Source organism: Thalassophryne amazonica, chromosome 1 (assembly GCF_902500255.1).
Source record: "Thalassophryne amazonica chromosome 1, fThaAma1.1, whole genome shotgun sequence".
NCBI lineage: Eukaryota > Metazoa > Chordata > Actinopteri > Batrachoidiformes > Batrachoididae > Thalassophryne > Thalassophryne amazonica.
Window position 1 is genome coordinate 21354504 of NC_047103.1, and position 16522 is coordinate 21371025.

Genomic DNA, 16522 nt, shown 5'->3' on the forward strand with positions numbered 1-16522 from the left:
GGGTGCTCACTATAAAATGTCACATGCACTATAGCGCACGTTTACCACCATGCTGCAACACCTTACATTTTTACAGTGATGGGTTACGTGCAGCTTTAGCACTCTGACTCCAGTGTTCAATATAAACTGGGACTTTTTCTCTGTTAGTTTCTGGGTGACACAGATAGCACTTACTTTAAGGGGAGACTCTCCCCCGACGTACAGAAAAAGCACCGTGTGGCGTTTCATCATGTGTTCATACATCTGCTTGCTGGGAAGCGCCCGGACAGCTGGCCTAGAGTGGGAATTGAAATTTTTAAAAAGAAACTTTTTTTTTTTTTTTTTTAAGCTTGTGATTCAAACCAAATCCTACACAGTCCACAGATGTGACCATACATATTAGAAATCCCATCATCCTGTTTTTGCCCCCACTCTTGGCTAACTCCTGAATTGTGTGTTAGTGGCACCCTCTAGTGAGGATTCTACAATTTGCAGCCCTCGAGTCGAGAGAGCCAGGTTTTTCATGAAGCCCTTTGTGATGGATCTTGTTCGATTTCCATCCAAGAGGAGAAAATCTGTTGATATAGAGGCTTAAAGTAGCTCACCAGAGGGAATACATGATGTTATGTAAGAAATGCAGCATGCATTGATAAGTAGATCTACACTGGGCGATATGGCTACAAATCAATATCACGATTATTTCAAACATATGAAAAAGAGTTTAACCTGGACTACTTTCACTTGCAAATCCGCTCCTTCAAAGTTAAAAACATTTTTGCAGTTTTACATTTAGCACATCAGTGGCTATGTTTAATTAAAGCTCAGCATAGACTTCAGCACAGAAGTCCCCTGGTTCACACGACACAAGCACAACTTAACAGCTGCCATGACAGTCATGTCATCATGTGAAAGTGATTTCATAGTCAGTCACACCTATAAGAAGAGTAGTTAACAGGAATTTTGACTCGCATGTGGAGCTCAGCAGAACAGGAAAAAAATATTAGATCATCAAAGCATCAGCACTGCAGGGCTGAGCCATGCTGCAGACGTGGCAAAATTATTATTGATTTCCAAATTAATAGATATTTAGTGCTATTTTTCAATCACTTCATCTGATTTCTCATTGTGCTGCACAATCCATATCATGGGTTTCTATTACACCTGTTATGACTATGAGACTGGTGTGTCACCCACCCAAAGAGATTTAGGGACATAAATGTACAATTTGCAATGGTTGTTTTTCTTACCTGCATCAAAAGACTCACTATAACATACCCCACAGCATTTTAACTATGCTGCTATATGCATAATATGATCTTGCTTTTGTAGAAAAATCAAAAGTGAGGGTGTAATCCTCTTTTTAAAGTCATAATAGTTCTTCCAGAAGCCGCATGGTATGATGTCATGAGCATACACAGAATACCCACGAAGCACCATTAAAGCAAGATTAAGCAAGATTACATAAGCAAGATTAAGTCGATGAGAAGTTCCAACTTTAACAGCCCTACCAAGATTACATAAGCAAGATTAAGTCGATGAGAAGTTCCAACTCATGAAAATTACTTTTTCAGCTTATTGTATGATATGAGGACACGGTCTGAATTTGATCTTGATCACTGTCATTACATAGTTGTTTACATAAAAATGTTCCTAACATTTTTAGGGAGGTGGTGGCGTAATGGTTTGCACATTCGACTGAGATGCCAGCGATCCAGGTTCAACTCTCGATTGCCACACTCCCAACTTGTTGTGTGCAATGATTGATCTGAGTGGCAACATGTACAGGGAAAAGAGAGTGGGGCCAAGAATTGACCATTGCGGGACACCACAAGCAAGAGAAGCACTCAAAGAGGACAGGTCACCAACCATGGTCACCAACAGTGGAGAGGAGTGACAGACACGTGCTGTGGGCCCTTCTGGAAACAAGCTTTGAACTTTCCTTGGCTACCCACGCTGAATAAGAACCTCTACCTCTAACATGTTGGGTGCTTGATGCCACTTAAGAGTTCTTTTGGCTTCTCCATTTTTGCGTGGAATTTCCTCAGTAGATTACACACATATGCATGTTGGTTTGGTACAGGTTTTACACCCAATGCCCTTCCTGATGCAGCTCCACATTACACGAAGAATGGGTACAGGTGGAGTTGAACCGGGAACCTTGTGTTTTGGAAGCAAGTCCACTGACCGCTTGGCCACCATGTTGCCCAACATGATGTCAAAATAAACAGCAGGATTTTCACGATCATTATAAGACATGGCCATAGCGGGCTGGCTGAATACTGGACTAGTATCTCGAGTGGTGTTGGCTCTACGTACGAGACATTTCTGTGCTGTGGCGCAATAACATTTTGAGCAGCTATGACAACGCATAAACAATGTAGTGCAGTAGTACTACTACTAGACCAGTAGCGCCAGGCAATGATTGTAAGTACCATGTTTTTACTTTCTGTAGCTGCAACACACAAGATCTTGCAGAATTTCCATCAAAATTCTGAAACTACTCATCGAGTAGCAATACTGCAAAACAATATTACTGCATGGTGCCATTTCATTCTTTCATAGCTGCTCAAAGTGTCAGGTCTCGTACCTGTAGCCATTACTGCTTCAGATTAGAGTCTTGTATCTGCAGCCATATCTGAAAAAAATATTCTGAAAACATTTGAATGTCATTTCTGGTTGTGCTGCTTATCTACTTTCTGTGTTTCACAGAGGACGGGGCTCAGGCAGCTCCACTACTCATGCATGTGCACACATACTAAAAAACAACAGTGAGTCGGGTGAAAATATTGAGAGACTCGAGCCCACCAACGACTGCATACTTCCAGCCAGAACTTTTGAAGAATAAATCTGGACTTATTTCAAAGCAGCTTCAAAGCCATGCGCCACAGTACAATCATATAATTTATTGCAGTTATTTCCAGGACATCAGCTTGACAGGTCTATTGATATTTATATTCAAACTGATCTTTGTATTATCTCTCTAAATGTGTTGAAGCGTTGACTAACTTACCCTGCCACTCTGTTAGCAAACTCTACAATGTCATCTTTTGTCCTTGGCCCCTTGTAATTATAGGCAAGATCGCCCTTTAGCCTGTGAAAGAAACAGAAGAAAATAGATCAATTCACTGTGAAGCCAAACAGTAAAAAAATAAAATAAAATTGCTTTGTGCTATTAGTTCTAGTCTGAGCAATAGCACTTGACTGTCTTGTCAGATAAATGTCAAGGATGGCTTTATTCAAAATACAATTACATTTCAAAGCTCAAATCAAAACTATGAGCTCGGCAACAAGAGGTGACTACAAGAAAGTCGATGATGCAACAGCGAATCCATCAGGCAAAGATCCTTCAGCGCAAAGGTCACCTTAAATTATCATACCTTCCAGTAACAAAAACAAACGGCTGCACCTAATTGAGTCCCAGTCAAGGAAGCTACTTGAGTGGAGCTGTTACTACAAGCAGAATGCATTAAGGAGTGATTGCCAAGGTTGCGTCAGCCCACAGGGCCTAATGAGCTTGGGGGGGGGGGGGGGGGGGGGGGGGGGGGGGGGACTCTAAATCAAGTCTCCTTCTGTCACCGAGGGAGGCATCTTGTCTTCTTCAATGGATGTTTCATCACTTGCCTGGTTTAATGCTATGAACCCTGCCGTGATCCTGTGGCAGTTTCCCAAATGAGCTTGATGAAACAAAACAGGGAGCCCATTAAGGCGACATGCAGATAAATGATTCGGTTTCAAATATATGGAGGAAACACGGCTTCGAATGATGATCATTTGTTTCAAGTCAACATGATTCCTGCTGCCAAGCAGCTGGTGTCTACCTAAATTCATTAATTTGAACTTTTTTCCTTCCAGTCACTTTCACTAAAAAAAACTGTTGTAAGATATATAGGAAATGTGGTCGAATGCACACCTTTCAATAACCAAAATGTTCAAGTTAAATTCAGATACGCAGAGACCGAATCATCCAGAATGGCACCAGTCCCCATGTGTACCCCAGCATCAGCTTTTTGAATGTATAGGAATAGTGCACACAGCTGGAAGCAGCTCCTCCGCACATCTCACAGACACAAGGGAGTTCAGATATGAACTTCTGTGACATATAAAGTGGATTTGGCTTTTCCCCTTTTTGCAAATAGTGTAGCTTATATGGGCACAAACACACAACTGTGAGACTTTGCGTATGTTTAAGATGAATCCCAAACAAGGTTTAGATTAAAACCAGTATTTACAATTTGGCCATTTTTAAAAGTCACAGATCACAATGATGTTTGCAGATGACATTGTGATCTGTAGTGAGAGTAGAGAGCAAGCTGAGTCTAGTCTGGAGAGGTGGAGATATGCTTGGGAGAGAAGGGGAATGAAAGTCAGTAGAAGCAAGACTGAGTACATGTGTGTGAATGGGAGGGAGCCCAGTGGAATAATGCAGTTACAAGGAGTAGAAGTGGTGAAAGAAGATGAGTTTAAATATTTGGGGTCAACTGTTCAAAGTAATGGAGAGTGTAGTAAAGAGGTGAAGAAGAGAGTGCAGGCAGGGTGGAGTGGGTGGAGAAAGGTGGCAGGAGTGATTTGTGACCGAAGAATATCAGCAAGAGTGAAGGGGAAAGTTTACAAGACAGTAGTGAGACCAGTTATACAGTTTAGAGACGGTGGCACTAAGAAAAAGGCAGGAGGCAGAGCTGGAGGTGGCAGAGCTGAAGATGTTGAGATTCTCTTTGGGAGTGACAAGAATGGACAAGATTAGGAATGAACATATCAGAGGGACAGCTCAGGTGGGACAGTTTGGAGACAAAATCAGAGAGGCGAGATTGAGATGGTTTGGACATGTGCAGAGGAGTGACCCAGGGTATATAGGGAGAAGGATGCTGAAGATGGAGCCACCAGGCAGGAGGAGAAGAGGGAGGCCAAAGAGGAGGTTTATGGATGTACTGAGGGAGGACATGCAGGTGGTTGGTGTGACAGAGGAAGATACAGAGGACAGGGTGAGATGGAAACGATTGATCTGCTGTGGCGACCCCTAATGGGAACAGCTGAAAGACAAAGAAGGCCATTTTTAAAAGTCAAATATCAATTTTTCTATCAATTCTGAACTCGTTTCCATAAACTAAGCCATCTTCCTCTATATTAACTTCAGGCTGGAAATCAACTGTTGAAGATGAGTGAGTGATACACCCTATGTATATGAGGGGTTTGGTCAAAGTCACATTTGGCATTCTTAAAGGTGTAGTCCCTTTCGATTTAATTTTGTTCCATCATATTCAAATAAAGATTTCACCATCGTATACTATCATTATGTTCAACATGAAAATTCTTTGGAAAACAATTTATCATTTCAACCCACACAGGTTAAAATACAATGAGAAGACGCCATGACTAGGTTCATTTATCGAGAACCGGTTCTTTTCAAGAATCGTTAAGAAAGGTTCGATCCACCGACATCGATAGCCTTTTGGCTTGACGATTCCCTTATCAGTCCTTCAGAGCTGCCGTTGTTTTTGAGGGTGTTTTATCTGGGGAAATAATCATTTCTTTACATTGATTGGAGACCCTGCAGCGGGTCTGTAATCAACCGCTTCTGCAGCGGCTGTTCTTGAAGCTTGAAGCAATGAAGCAGTGCTCCAACCCACTGCTTCATTGTTTCTCTGCTTCGCTGCTTTTCAGAAGCGGCAACTCTGCTTCTTAACCCCTCTCAAAGCCATTTGAAAATGTCAATCATAAGGAATCGGATCGAAAACAGCATTGGTATCGATAAAATCTTATAAATACCCATCCCTAGCCATGACACACTTGCTGTGATGAATAAATAATCTATAACCGTAATCATCGATGTGATTGATGACTAGAGATTAGTTTATGGTGGGAGCTTTTCTGACTCTCAAATAACAAACCTGGCCAGTGTCAGAATTGCTAAGTCCGCTTATAGTACATGACCTGGGGCTTCATTTTTTAAGTCACTTGTAAAAAAATAACAATAAATGTTTTTTGTTTTGGGATTTTTGTTTGTTTTTTAACAATTACTTAATAGAACTTCAATTTCAACACACAAAAAATGCAAATTTTGTGGAAAACTGAAGGGGACTAGACCTTTAAAAAGGTACCCTTCTAACATGCATATTATATATATATATATATATATATGCATGCATGTTAGACACACACACACACACACACACACCTCCTGTGTCACCAAAACAAAAAAAGTGAATGAATCACCTGGACTTGTGGTCGTAATTTCAGAATATATCTGAAAAAGGTTAAGTGTATTCGTGAGGGTGGGCGGGGATGCATAGTTCTTTTTAGCACAGTTAAACAGTCACAGAGTGCATAATTAACATCATACTTAATATGATTTAGCTTCAAAAGGTGTGAACATAGTTATGAAGCATGAACAACACCTTACTCCCTCCTGAATATGTCTCAAGAAGCTACTCCTCAAGGGAAGAAAACAGCTAACAGAGCACAATCCAAACTCAAAATACACAGAGTGCAAGAGATTACAAAGAGGGAGCATAACAAGCCAATACTTGACTGAGGTCCCTAGCCTATTACACTGACACGGCACGGTGACAAATTAAACAAATAAGCACAGACAGATGCATGGAGTCCATTTCAGATGTCCCCCTTTTTCATGGCGGGAACAGTGGAAAAAATAAGTGGATAAAGGCCAAATAACACAAGAAAGAGTAGTTTTCCCATTCATTTTCATGAGCGACCTTGACCCTAAGGACAAAGGTCAAATGCAGTTGGCTCAAGAGAGCTTGGATGAATAATTTGTCATCTGTGTTCAATGCAAATTTAAGCTTTAGAAGAGAAATTTGCTGTCGAGAAGGCAAAATATACCCAAAAAGTTTTTTTTATTGTCCATTTGCATGTTTGACCTTGACCCTAAGGTTCAAGATCAAATGTAGTGTGCTAAAGTGAGTCTGGATACATAATTTGTTAGAGGTGCTCAATACAAACGTAAGCTCTAGAATTGATATTTAGAGAGAAAAAGTGGTATTTTGGGGTGAGACGGTGGGTATCTTTGTCAGCTCTCATCTTAAATGACCTTGGAAGGGTGGGTCAAGGCCATATGCATAGACGTCACATTTGTGTCCATTTACAATATGATACAGGTAAGTAATGTATCAGAAAGAGGCAACAGGGAAATCTAAGGCTCTCAAAATGTGACACACCCTGACGGACGAACGGAGTCCATTTCAATGCTCCCCTTTATTTCATGGCAGGGGACAATAAAATAACATCATTTTATATACACCAGAAAATACATGTGCAACACACTGCAGATTAATCACTGCATCTGTCAGACAGTCAAAAAAATAGATCTATATCACTATTAGAGCAAATACTAATGACAGTACCATAATGCACCAAGAGGGCAAAAATTTTTATTGTTGTGACAAACCACCTTCATGCTGCCCAGTTGGCCATCACTGCCCTACCACATGTCAATCACAATGACAGGTTTTAAGTTCTGCAAGCGAGGGCTAATTTTCAGTACCATCTTCTCTGAGCACTGTAAGCAAGACTCACTTTGACAGTCAATTTTGAAAACACTACTGTGTACATATATACCGCTCATGAACAATTAAAAAAATAAAAAAAGAGTGACACTTTATGTGTAGCCTGATACTTACAGTTTTATAGTGGGGTAACCACGGACACCAAACTCTGATGCAATTCCTGTAGAATTGAAAACGAACATTCCACAAAATCAGGTGGTCATTGTTGTTTCATATTGAACAATATTACCGCCAAACAAACAAATACAGATCTTTGTCATCATAGCCATCATCGAAAACCCAATAAAAACTCTACAAAGATCAAAAAGGTGTTAGCATCATATTCAGTACTGTTCAGTCGTAAGGATCATTACTCAACAGAAGCTGATGAACAGCGTCTATAAAACAATCATCGGAAACATCTCGATTTTCCTCTGACTTGACTGTGCAGAAACATCATCCATAATATGCATATGTAAATGGTAAATGATATAATAATTGATCAACATATTGATTTATTCTGCCTTACAGAAACCTGGTTACAGCAGGATGAATATGTTAGTTTAAATGAGTCAACACCCCCGAGTCACACTAACTGTCAGAATGCTCGTAGCACGGGCCGAGGGGGAGGATTAGCAGCAATCTTCCACTCCAGCTTATTAATTAATCAAAAACCCAGACAGAGCTTTAATTCATTTGAAAGTTTGACTCTTAGTCTTGTCCATCCAAATTGGAAGTCCCAAAAAACAGTTTTATTTGTTGTTATCTATCGTCCACCTGGTCGTTACTGTGAGTTTCTCTGTGAATTTTCAGACCTTTTGTCCGACTTAGTGCTTAGCTCAGATAAGATAATTATAGTGGGCGATTTTAACATCCACACAGATGCTGAGAATGACAGCCTCAACATTGCATTTAATCTATTATTAGACTCAACTGGCTTCGCTCAAAATGTAAATTAGTCCACCCACCACTTTAACCATACTTTAGATCTTGTTCTGACTTATGGTATGGAAACTGAAGACTTAACAGTATTCCCTGAAAACCCCCTTCTGTCTGATCATTTCTTAATAACATTTACTTTAATGGACTACCCAGCAGTGGGGAATAAGTTTAATTTCAGTAGAAGTCTTTCGGAAAGCACTGTAACTAGGTTTAAGGATATGATTCCTTCTTTGTTATGTTCTCCAATGCCATATACCAACATGGTGCAGAGTAGCTACCTAAACTCTGTAAGTGAGAAAGAGTATCTCGTCAATAGTTTTACATCCTCATTGAGCACAACTTTGGATGCTGTAGCTCCTCTGAAAAAGAGAGCCTTAAATCAGAAGTGCCTGACTCCGTGGTATAACTCACAAACTTGCAGCTTAAAGCAGATAACCCGTAAGTTGGAGAGGAAATGGCATCTCACTAATTTAGAAGATCTTCACTTAGCCTGGAAAAAGAGTCTGTTGCTCTATAAAAAAAGCCCTCCATAAAGCTAGGACATCTTACTACTCATCACTACTTTTAAGATTAGACTTAAAACTTTCCTTTTTGCTAAAGCTTATAGTTAGGGCTGGATCAGGTGACCCTGAACCATCCCTTAGTTATGCTGCTATAGACATAGACTGCTGGGGGGTTCCCATGATGCACTGTTTCTTTCTCTTTTTGCTCTGTATGCACCACTCTGCATTTAATCATTAGTGATCGATCTCTGCTCCCCTCCACAGCATGTCTTTTTCCTGGTTCTCTCCCTCAGCCCCAACCAGTCCCAGCAGAAGACTGCCCCTCCCTGAGCCTGGTTCTGCTGGAGGTTTCTTCCTGTTAAAAGGGAGTTTTTCCTTCCCACTGTAGCCAAGTGCTTGCTCACAGGGGGTCGTTTTGACCGTTGGGGTTTTACATAATTATTGTATGGCCTTGCCTTACAATATAAAGCGCCTTGGGGCAACTGTTTGTTGTGATTTGGCGCTATATAAAAAAATTGATTGATTGATTGATCACTAATTGAAGAAAATAAGAACCCCAGGTTTCTTTTCAGCACTGTAGCCAGGCTGACAAAGAGTCAGAGCTCTACTGAACCGAGTATTCCTTTAACTTTAACTAGTAATGACTTCATGACTTTCTTCGCTAATAAAATTTTAACTATTAGAGAAAAAATTACTCATAACCATCCCAAAGACATATTGTTATCTTTGGCTGCTTTCAGTAATGCTGGTATTTGGTTAGACTCTTTCTCTCCGATTGTTCTGTCTGAGTTATTTTCATTAGTTACTTCCTCCAAACCATCAACATGTCTATTAGACCCCATTCCTACCAGGCTGCTCAAGGAAGCCCTACCATTAATTAATGCTTCGATCTTAAATATGACCAATCTATCTTTATTAGTTGGCTATGTACCACAGGCTTTTAAGGTGGCAGTAATTAAACCATTACTTAAAAAGCCATCACTTGGCCCAGCTATCTTAGCTAATTATAGGCCAATCTCCAACCTTCCTTTTCTCTCAAAAATTCTTGAACTGGTAGTTGCAACACAGCTAGCTGATCATCTGCAGAGGAATGGTCTATTTGAAGAGTTTCAGTCAGGTTTTAGAATTCATCATAGTATAGAAACAGCATTAGTGAAGGTTACAAATGATCTTCTTATGGCCTCAGACAGTGGACTCATCTCTGTGCTTGTCCTGTTATACCTCAGAGCAGCTTTTGATACTGTTGACCATAAAATTTTATTACAGAGATTAGAGCATGCCATAGGTATTAAAGGCACTGTGGTGGTTTGAATCATATTTATCTAATAGATTACAATTTGATCATGTAAATCAAATCAATTTTATTTATATAGCACCAAATCACAACAACAGTTGCCCCAAGGCGCTTTATATTGCAAGGCAAAAGTCATACAATTGTTACAGAAAAACCCCAACGGTCAAAACGACCCCCTGTGAGCAAGCACTTGGCGACAGTGGGAAGGAAAAACTTCCTTTTAACAGGAAGAAAACTCCAGCAGAACCAGGCTCAGGGAGGGGAAGTCTTCTGCTGGGACTGGTTGGGGCTGAGGTGAGAGAATCAGGAAAAAGACATGCTGTGGAAGACAGCAGAGATCAGTCACTAATGATTAAATGCAGAGTGGTGCATACAGAGCAAAAAGAGAAAGAAACACTCAGTGCATCATGGGAACCCCCCAGCAGTCTAGGTCTATAGCAGCATAACTAAGGGATGGTTCATGGTCACCTGATCCAGCCCTAACTATAAACTTTAGCAAAAAGGGAAGTTTTAAGCCTAATCTTAAAAGTAGAGAGGGTGTCTGTCTCCCTGATCTGAATTGGGAGCTGGTTCCACAGGAGAGGAGCCTGAAAGCTGAAGGCTCTGCCTCCCATTCTACTCTTAAAAACCCTAGGAACTACAAGTAAGCCTGCAGTCTGAGAGCGAAGCGCTCTATTGGGGTGATATGGTACTAAGAGGTCCCTAAGATAAGATGGGACCTGATTATTCAAAACCTTATAAGTAAGAAGAAGAATTTTAAATTCTATTCTAGAATTAACCGGAAGCCAATGAAGAGAGGCCAATATGGGTGAAATATGTTTTTCCTGTGGCGGAGAGTCGCAGCCGCCGCGCGGACCCGTCCGCACGTCTTTCATTAAAAAAATCTCCTTTAACAGTGGAATATCCGGATAAAATGCTGAAACCGACTTCTTCTGAAACTTCTGTGTTCTCTCACGACGTCCTGGATCAATAGAGCCTGAAATGTGGAGGTTTTCAGCTTGAAACAGGCTGATGACGCCGCCTGAGAGCGCTGCACGACGTCTCGCACTGTGGGAAGTCCTTAAAGCGACAGTGTCACCTCAAAATCTCTCATCAGCCGTTAAAATTTTCACTGAAAACCAGCTTAATTTTTCGAACCATGTCCACTTCGATGTGTCTCACAGGTTTAGAAAAAATTTTGATCAAACAAAGCGCCAGTCTCTCAGCAACTTCTCAGACAAAGGAATTCCGACGAGGGGCTGGACGACTCCTCCCACAAGGAGTGCTCACAGGCGAATGACGTCACCGACAGGCGTGGAAAAACTCACGCATGCGCACGAGGGTTCAAGCATGTCTGACGTAAAAACATATGAATGAAATCCATATAGTTTTTGAAAAAAATAAAAAGGACCTATACTTTATGGACAGACCTCGTGTATATATATATACATACATACATATATATATATACATACACACACATATATACACAAACATAAATATACACCTACACATACCTACTTACATACAAAATACTATATATTTACAAGCCGAAGCAAAAAAAAACACCCTAACCCTCATTACCCTTCCTCCTCCCTATACCTAGAAAAACAACATATTTTTGTACCGCTGTTTGAACTGGTTCATGCTTGGACATTGCTTGAGCCCCACTCCCAATCTGTTCCACATCCTCACCCCACAGACAGAAATACAGAAACCTTTTAATGTTGTTCGTGCCCACTGATGCTTTAAATTTAAATTTCCCCCTCAGACTGCAATCCCCTGATCTGTTAAAAAAACATATTTTTAATATTTGCTGGAAGTAAATTGTTTATTGCTTTATACACGATTTGTACTGTTTGAAAATGAACCAAGTCTGTGAATTTTAAGAATTTGAATTGTAAAAATAGTGGATTTGTATGATCTCTATAGCCAGTATTATGAATAATTCTTATAGCTCTTTTCTGCATTACTGATAGTGATTGTGTTGTACCTTTATAAGTATTACCCCATAACTCTGCACAGTACTGTAAATATGGTAAAACCAGTGAGCAGTAAAGAATGCGGAGTGAGTTGTGGTCCAGAATATGTTTCACTTTGTTTAGAACTGAAATGCTTCTTGACAGTTTACTTTGTATATGTTTTATATGAGTCTTCCAGTTTATCTTATCATCTATTATCACCCCCAGAAACTTATTTTCATGTACCCTTTCAATATCTACCCCCTCGACTTGTAACTGAACCTGTATGTCTGTATTACAATAGCCAAATAACATGTATTTTGTTTTACTTAAGTTTAATGATAATTTGTTTCTGTCAAACCATATTTTCAATTTTCCCATTTCTATACTGATCCTCCTCAGTAACTCCTGCAAATCCCCCCCTGAACAAAAAATGCTTGTGTCATCTGCAAATAATACTAATTTTAATATTTTGGAAACATTGACAATATCATTTATATAAATTAGAAACAGTTTTGGACCCAATACTGACCCCTGTGGGACGCCACAAGCATTGTCCAAGCATGATGATGTATATTCCCCCAACTTCACAAACTGTTTTCTGTTACTTAAGTAGCTTCTCACCCAGTGCAACACCAACCCCCTAATCCCATACTGTTCAAGTTTACTGATTAATATGTCATAATTGATTGTATCAAAAGCCTTTTTAAAGGTCTATAAATATTCCAACTGAATGTAATTTGTGGTCTATGGCGTTTGTAATCTCCTCAACTGATTCTATTAATGCAAGTGATGTTGAACTATGTGCTCTGAATCCATATTGACTATCAGTAAGTAATTTATGTTTATTTATGAATTTGTCTAATCTATTATTGAATAACTTTTCTAATAATTTGGAAAATTGTGGAAGCAAAGAAACAGGTCTATAATTTGTGAAGTGGTGTCTATCCCCAGTCTTATACAGCGGCACAACCTTAGCTATTTTCATTTGATTGGGAAATTTACCAGTTTGAAATGATAAGTTACAGATGTATGTTAATGGTTCTACAATCCATTAAATGACCTGTTTTACCACCACCATATCAATTTCATTTAAATCGGTAGATATTTTATATTTACAATTACTCACAATGTCTATAATTTCTTTTCCATCCACTGCTGTGAGGAACATTGAACAGGGATTTCTTTCTATGAGATTATTATCCCAATCCTCATGTTGGGAATTGGGAATTTTTTCTGCCAAGCTTGGTCCAATATTTACAAAAAAATTATTAAAACCGTTGACTACCTCATCCTTATTTTCCTTCTTGACATTATTATCAATGAAATACTGAGGGTAACTCTGTTTTTTATTACCATTTTTGATAATGCTATTTAAAATATCCCATATTCCTTTAATATTGTTTTTATTATATAATATGTTGCTATAATATTCCTTCCTACATACCCGTATAATATTAGTTAATCTATTTTTGTATTTCTTATATCTATTTTCTGCCTCTTTAGTCTTTAGTTTTATGAATTCTCTATACAGTGTATTTTTCTTATTACATGCATTTCGTAACCCTTTCGTCATCCATGGTCGAGCTTGGATTTTTTGCTTTCTGTAGTCTTGTTTAATTGGACAATTTTTATCATATAATGATGTAAATATTTGTAAAAAAGTTTCATATGCACTATCAACATCACTTTCACTGTATACCTTTTCCCAGTTTTGCTCCTGTAAATCCTTCTTTAGTGTGTTCATGTTTTCCTCTGTCCGCACTCGCCTGTATTTTATTTTCTCCTCTGGCTGATTCCGCCGATGGTTTCTATTATAAACGATGAAAACTGGTAGATGATCACTAATGTCATTGATTAATAATCCACTCACAGTGTTATTCTCAATATCACTGCTGAATATATTATCAATTAAGGTAGCACTATGGGATGTAATTCTGCTTGGCCTGGTGATTTTTGGATATAAACTCATACTGTACATTATACTGATAAATTCATCTGTTATTTTATGCTTATTTGGATTGAGCAGATCAATATTTAAGTCACCACAAATGAACACAGTTTTTTGAGAACATTTTTCCCATACAGTCAGTGAATGTTTCAATACTAGATCCTGGTGCTCTATATATACAGCTGACTAATACATTTTTGCTTTTTTCTTCACATATTTCAATAGTTATACATTCTAATAAGTTATCAATCACAGTTGTCATATTGTCTACTATTTTATAATCCATGTTCTTATCCACATACACAGCCACTCCTCCTCCACTCTTATTCTTTCTGTTTACACAATTAAATTCATATCCATCCAGTTCAAAATCCATTCCTTTATCTTCATTGATCCATGTTTCTGATATAGCAATTATGTTAAATATTTTTTTAAATTGACTTAAATATTCTTTAATGTTGTTAAAGTTTGCATATAGACTTCTGCTGTTGAAATAGATTATTGATAATTTGTTATCCGTTTTAATGATCCGATTAAACTGTTCATCTGTATAATAGCAACAACTGTCATTGATATTTGAGAAGAAATTATTGTCCGGGTCTATATCGTGCTCCAAGTCCAGTACATTGTGGTCTGTGTATTTAAATGTTCTCAGTTCTACTTTTCCATGATCAGCAATCCTTTGAGTTATATCCTTCCATCCTTCTATATCTTGTCTCCAGATGTAGATGATGTAGTAGATGAATAGGTTCCTCTGGTCTGTGTCATGGTGTTGTGATGTGTTTGTGTCCTCATATCTTATTGGTCGTATTTGTCCAGATCCTCAATGTTCCTGATTACCATAACCTTCGCTTGTTCTGGTGTTCCATTCAATTTGATAAATGTTTTGCAGTTGGATGTCCATGTCTGTTGAATTTTTCCCTGCTTTTTTAAGAAACGAGCTTTCCTGGCGATGTCTGCGTTTCTTTTGGTCAGATGTTCATTGATGAATACGTTTGTTCCTTTAAGTTTCCGTCCCTGTTTTAACAATGCCATTTTATGTTTTCTGTTGACAAACCTCATTATAACTGCTCACTTGTCTCCATCCTCTCTCCTGGGCAGGGGGTGGCACGCTTCAATGTTATTACAGTCCATTTGAATACCTTTAGATTGCAGGAAGTCAGCCACCTGTTGTTCCACTGAGCTGGCCTCCTGCTCACTGGCCTCCCCTCCGCTGTCTTCTGACACCGCCCGTGCGTAGGATCGAGGTTTAATATGAATTCCTGTAATAATAACGTCGTTCATCCTTGTGTACTGTTCCAACTCCACAACACGGTTCTCCAGGTACACCAGACGCCGGTCTTTCTCGGCATTCTGGATCCGGAGAGCCTTCACTTCTTCCACCAGCTCCATAATGGATTTCTGCTGCATTTTAACAACAGAGATTTCCTCAGACAAAAAGTCCAGGGACTTTTTGATATCGTCTCCCTCCTCCGCCGTCAGTGCCTTCTTCGGACCCATGGTCAGATAACTCCGCGCTGGCGCCTCAGGCCTCGGTAAAGCCGCGCCGGTGGAACTGCGCTGACGCCTCGGGCTTCAGGTGGAGCCGCGCCGGTGGATGTGCGCTGACGCCTCGGGCTTCAGGTGGAGCCGCGCCGGTGGATGTGCGCTGACGCCTCGGGCTTCAGGTGGAGCCGCGCCGGTGGATGTGCGCTGACGCCGATATCTTTCAATCTGTTTTTCAATTTATTTAATTTATATATATAGCGCCAAATCACTACAAAGTTGTCTCAAGGCGCTTCACACAAGTAATGTCTAACCAACAGTGGTAATGAAAAACTCTCTCTGATGATTTGAGGAAGAAACCTAAAGCAGACCAGACTCAAAGGGGTGGCTATCTTGCGTCCAGCCTTGACTTTGCATCAAGATGGCCTCAGCGCGAATCTTGTTCAACAGTCAAAATTCTTATCATTTTGCCTCTGTACACCAACACAGTGGAGTTGAAAAGAAACAAGAGGTGCTTGTTGTGTAAACTTTCAGCTTTAATTCATGGGGTTTAATAAAAAGTCCCACTCAGGAATTACAGTACTTTGTATAAATTGTCCCTCAATCTGAAGAGGCCGCAGGTAATTGGACAAACTAAATAAAAGGACTTACACTTTTACAGTCAGTTTTCTTTAAACAAGTGAAGGGATGGTTACGTAAACACTCCTAAGTCAGAGAATAAGAAGGATTAAATCTAGGATCAGGTTTCCAGCGTGCCTTCTGGAAAACTAAGTCTGAAATTTTAGTCTTCTTTTTTAAAAAAAAAATCCTGCTCTGTTCCACTCTGACATAAAGCTGTATAACTGGTGAATCAACAGTGTTTTCCCATCACAATCACAGAAGCCTATAACTCCTTCAGAACTCTCATCAGTGTCTTGGTGGCTTCCCTC

General features: G+C 39.6%; 1 protein-coding gene across 1 annotated transcript in view; it reads right to left on the minus strand.

The window, feature by feature from the left end:
* tmx3b (thioredoxin related transmembrane protein 3b) overlaps nt 1-16522 on the minus strand; it is a 90551-nt gene that overhangs the window by 66290 nt on the left and 7739 nt on the right. The window contains exons 5-7 of the mRNA XM_034166863.1: nt 7614-7659; nt 2990-3070; nt 175-274 (exon numbers count right to left, since the gene is read on the minus strand). Of these exons, the coding sequence (XP_034022754.1) occupies nt 175-274; nt 2990-3070; nt 7614-7659 (227 nt within the window). The remainder of the gene's footprint in view (nt 1-174; nt 275-2989; nt 3071-7613; nt 7660-16522) is intronic.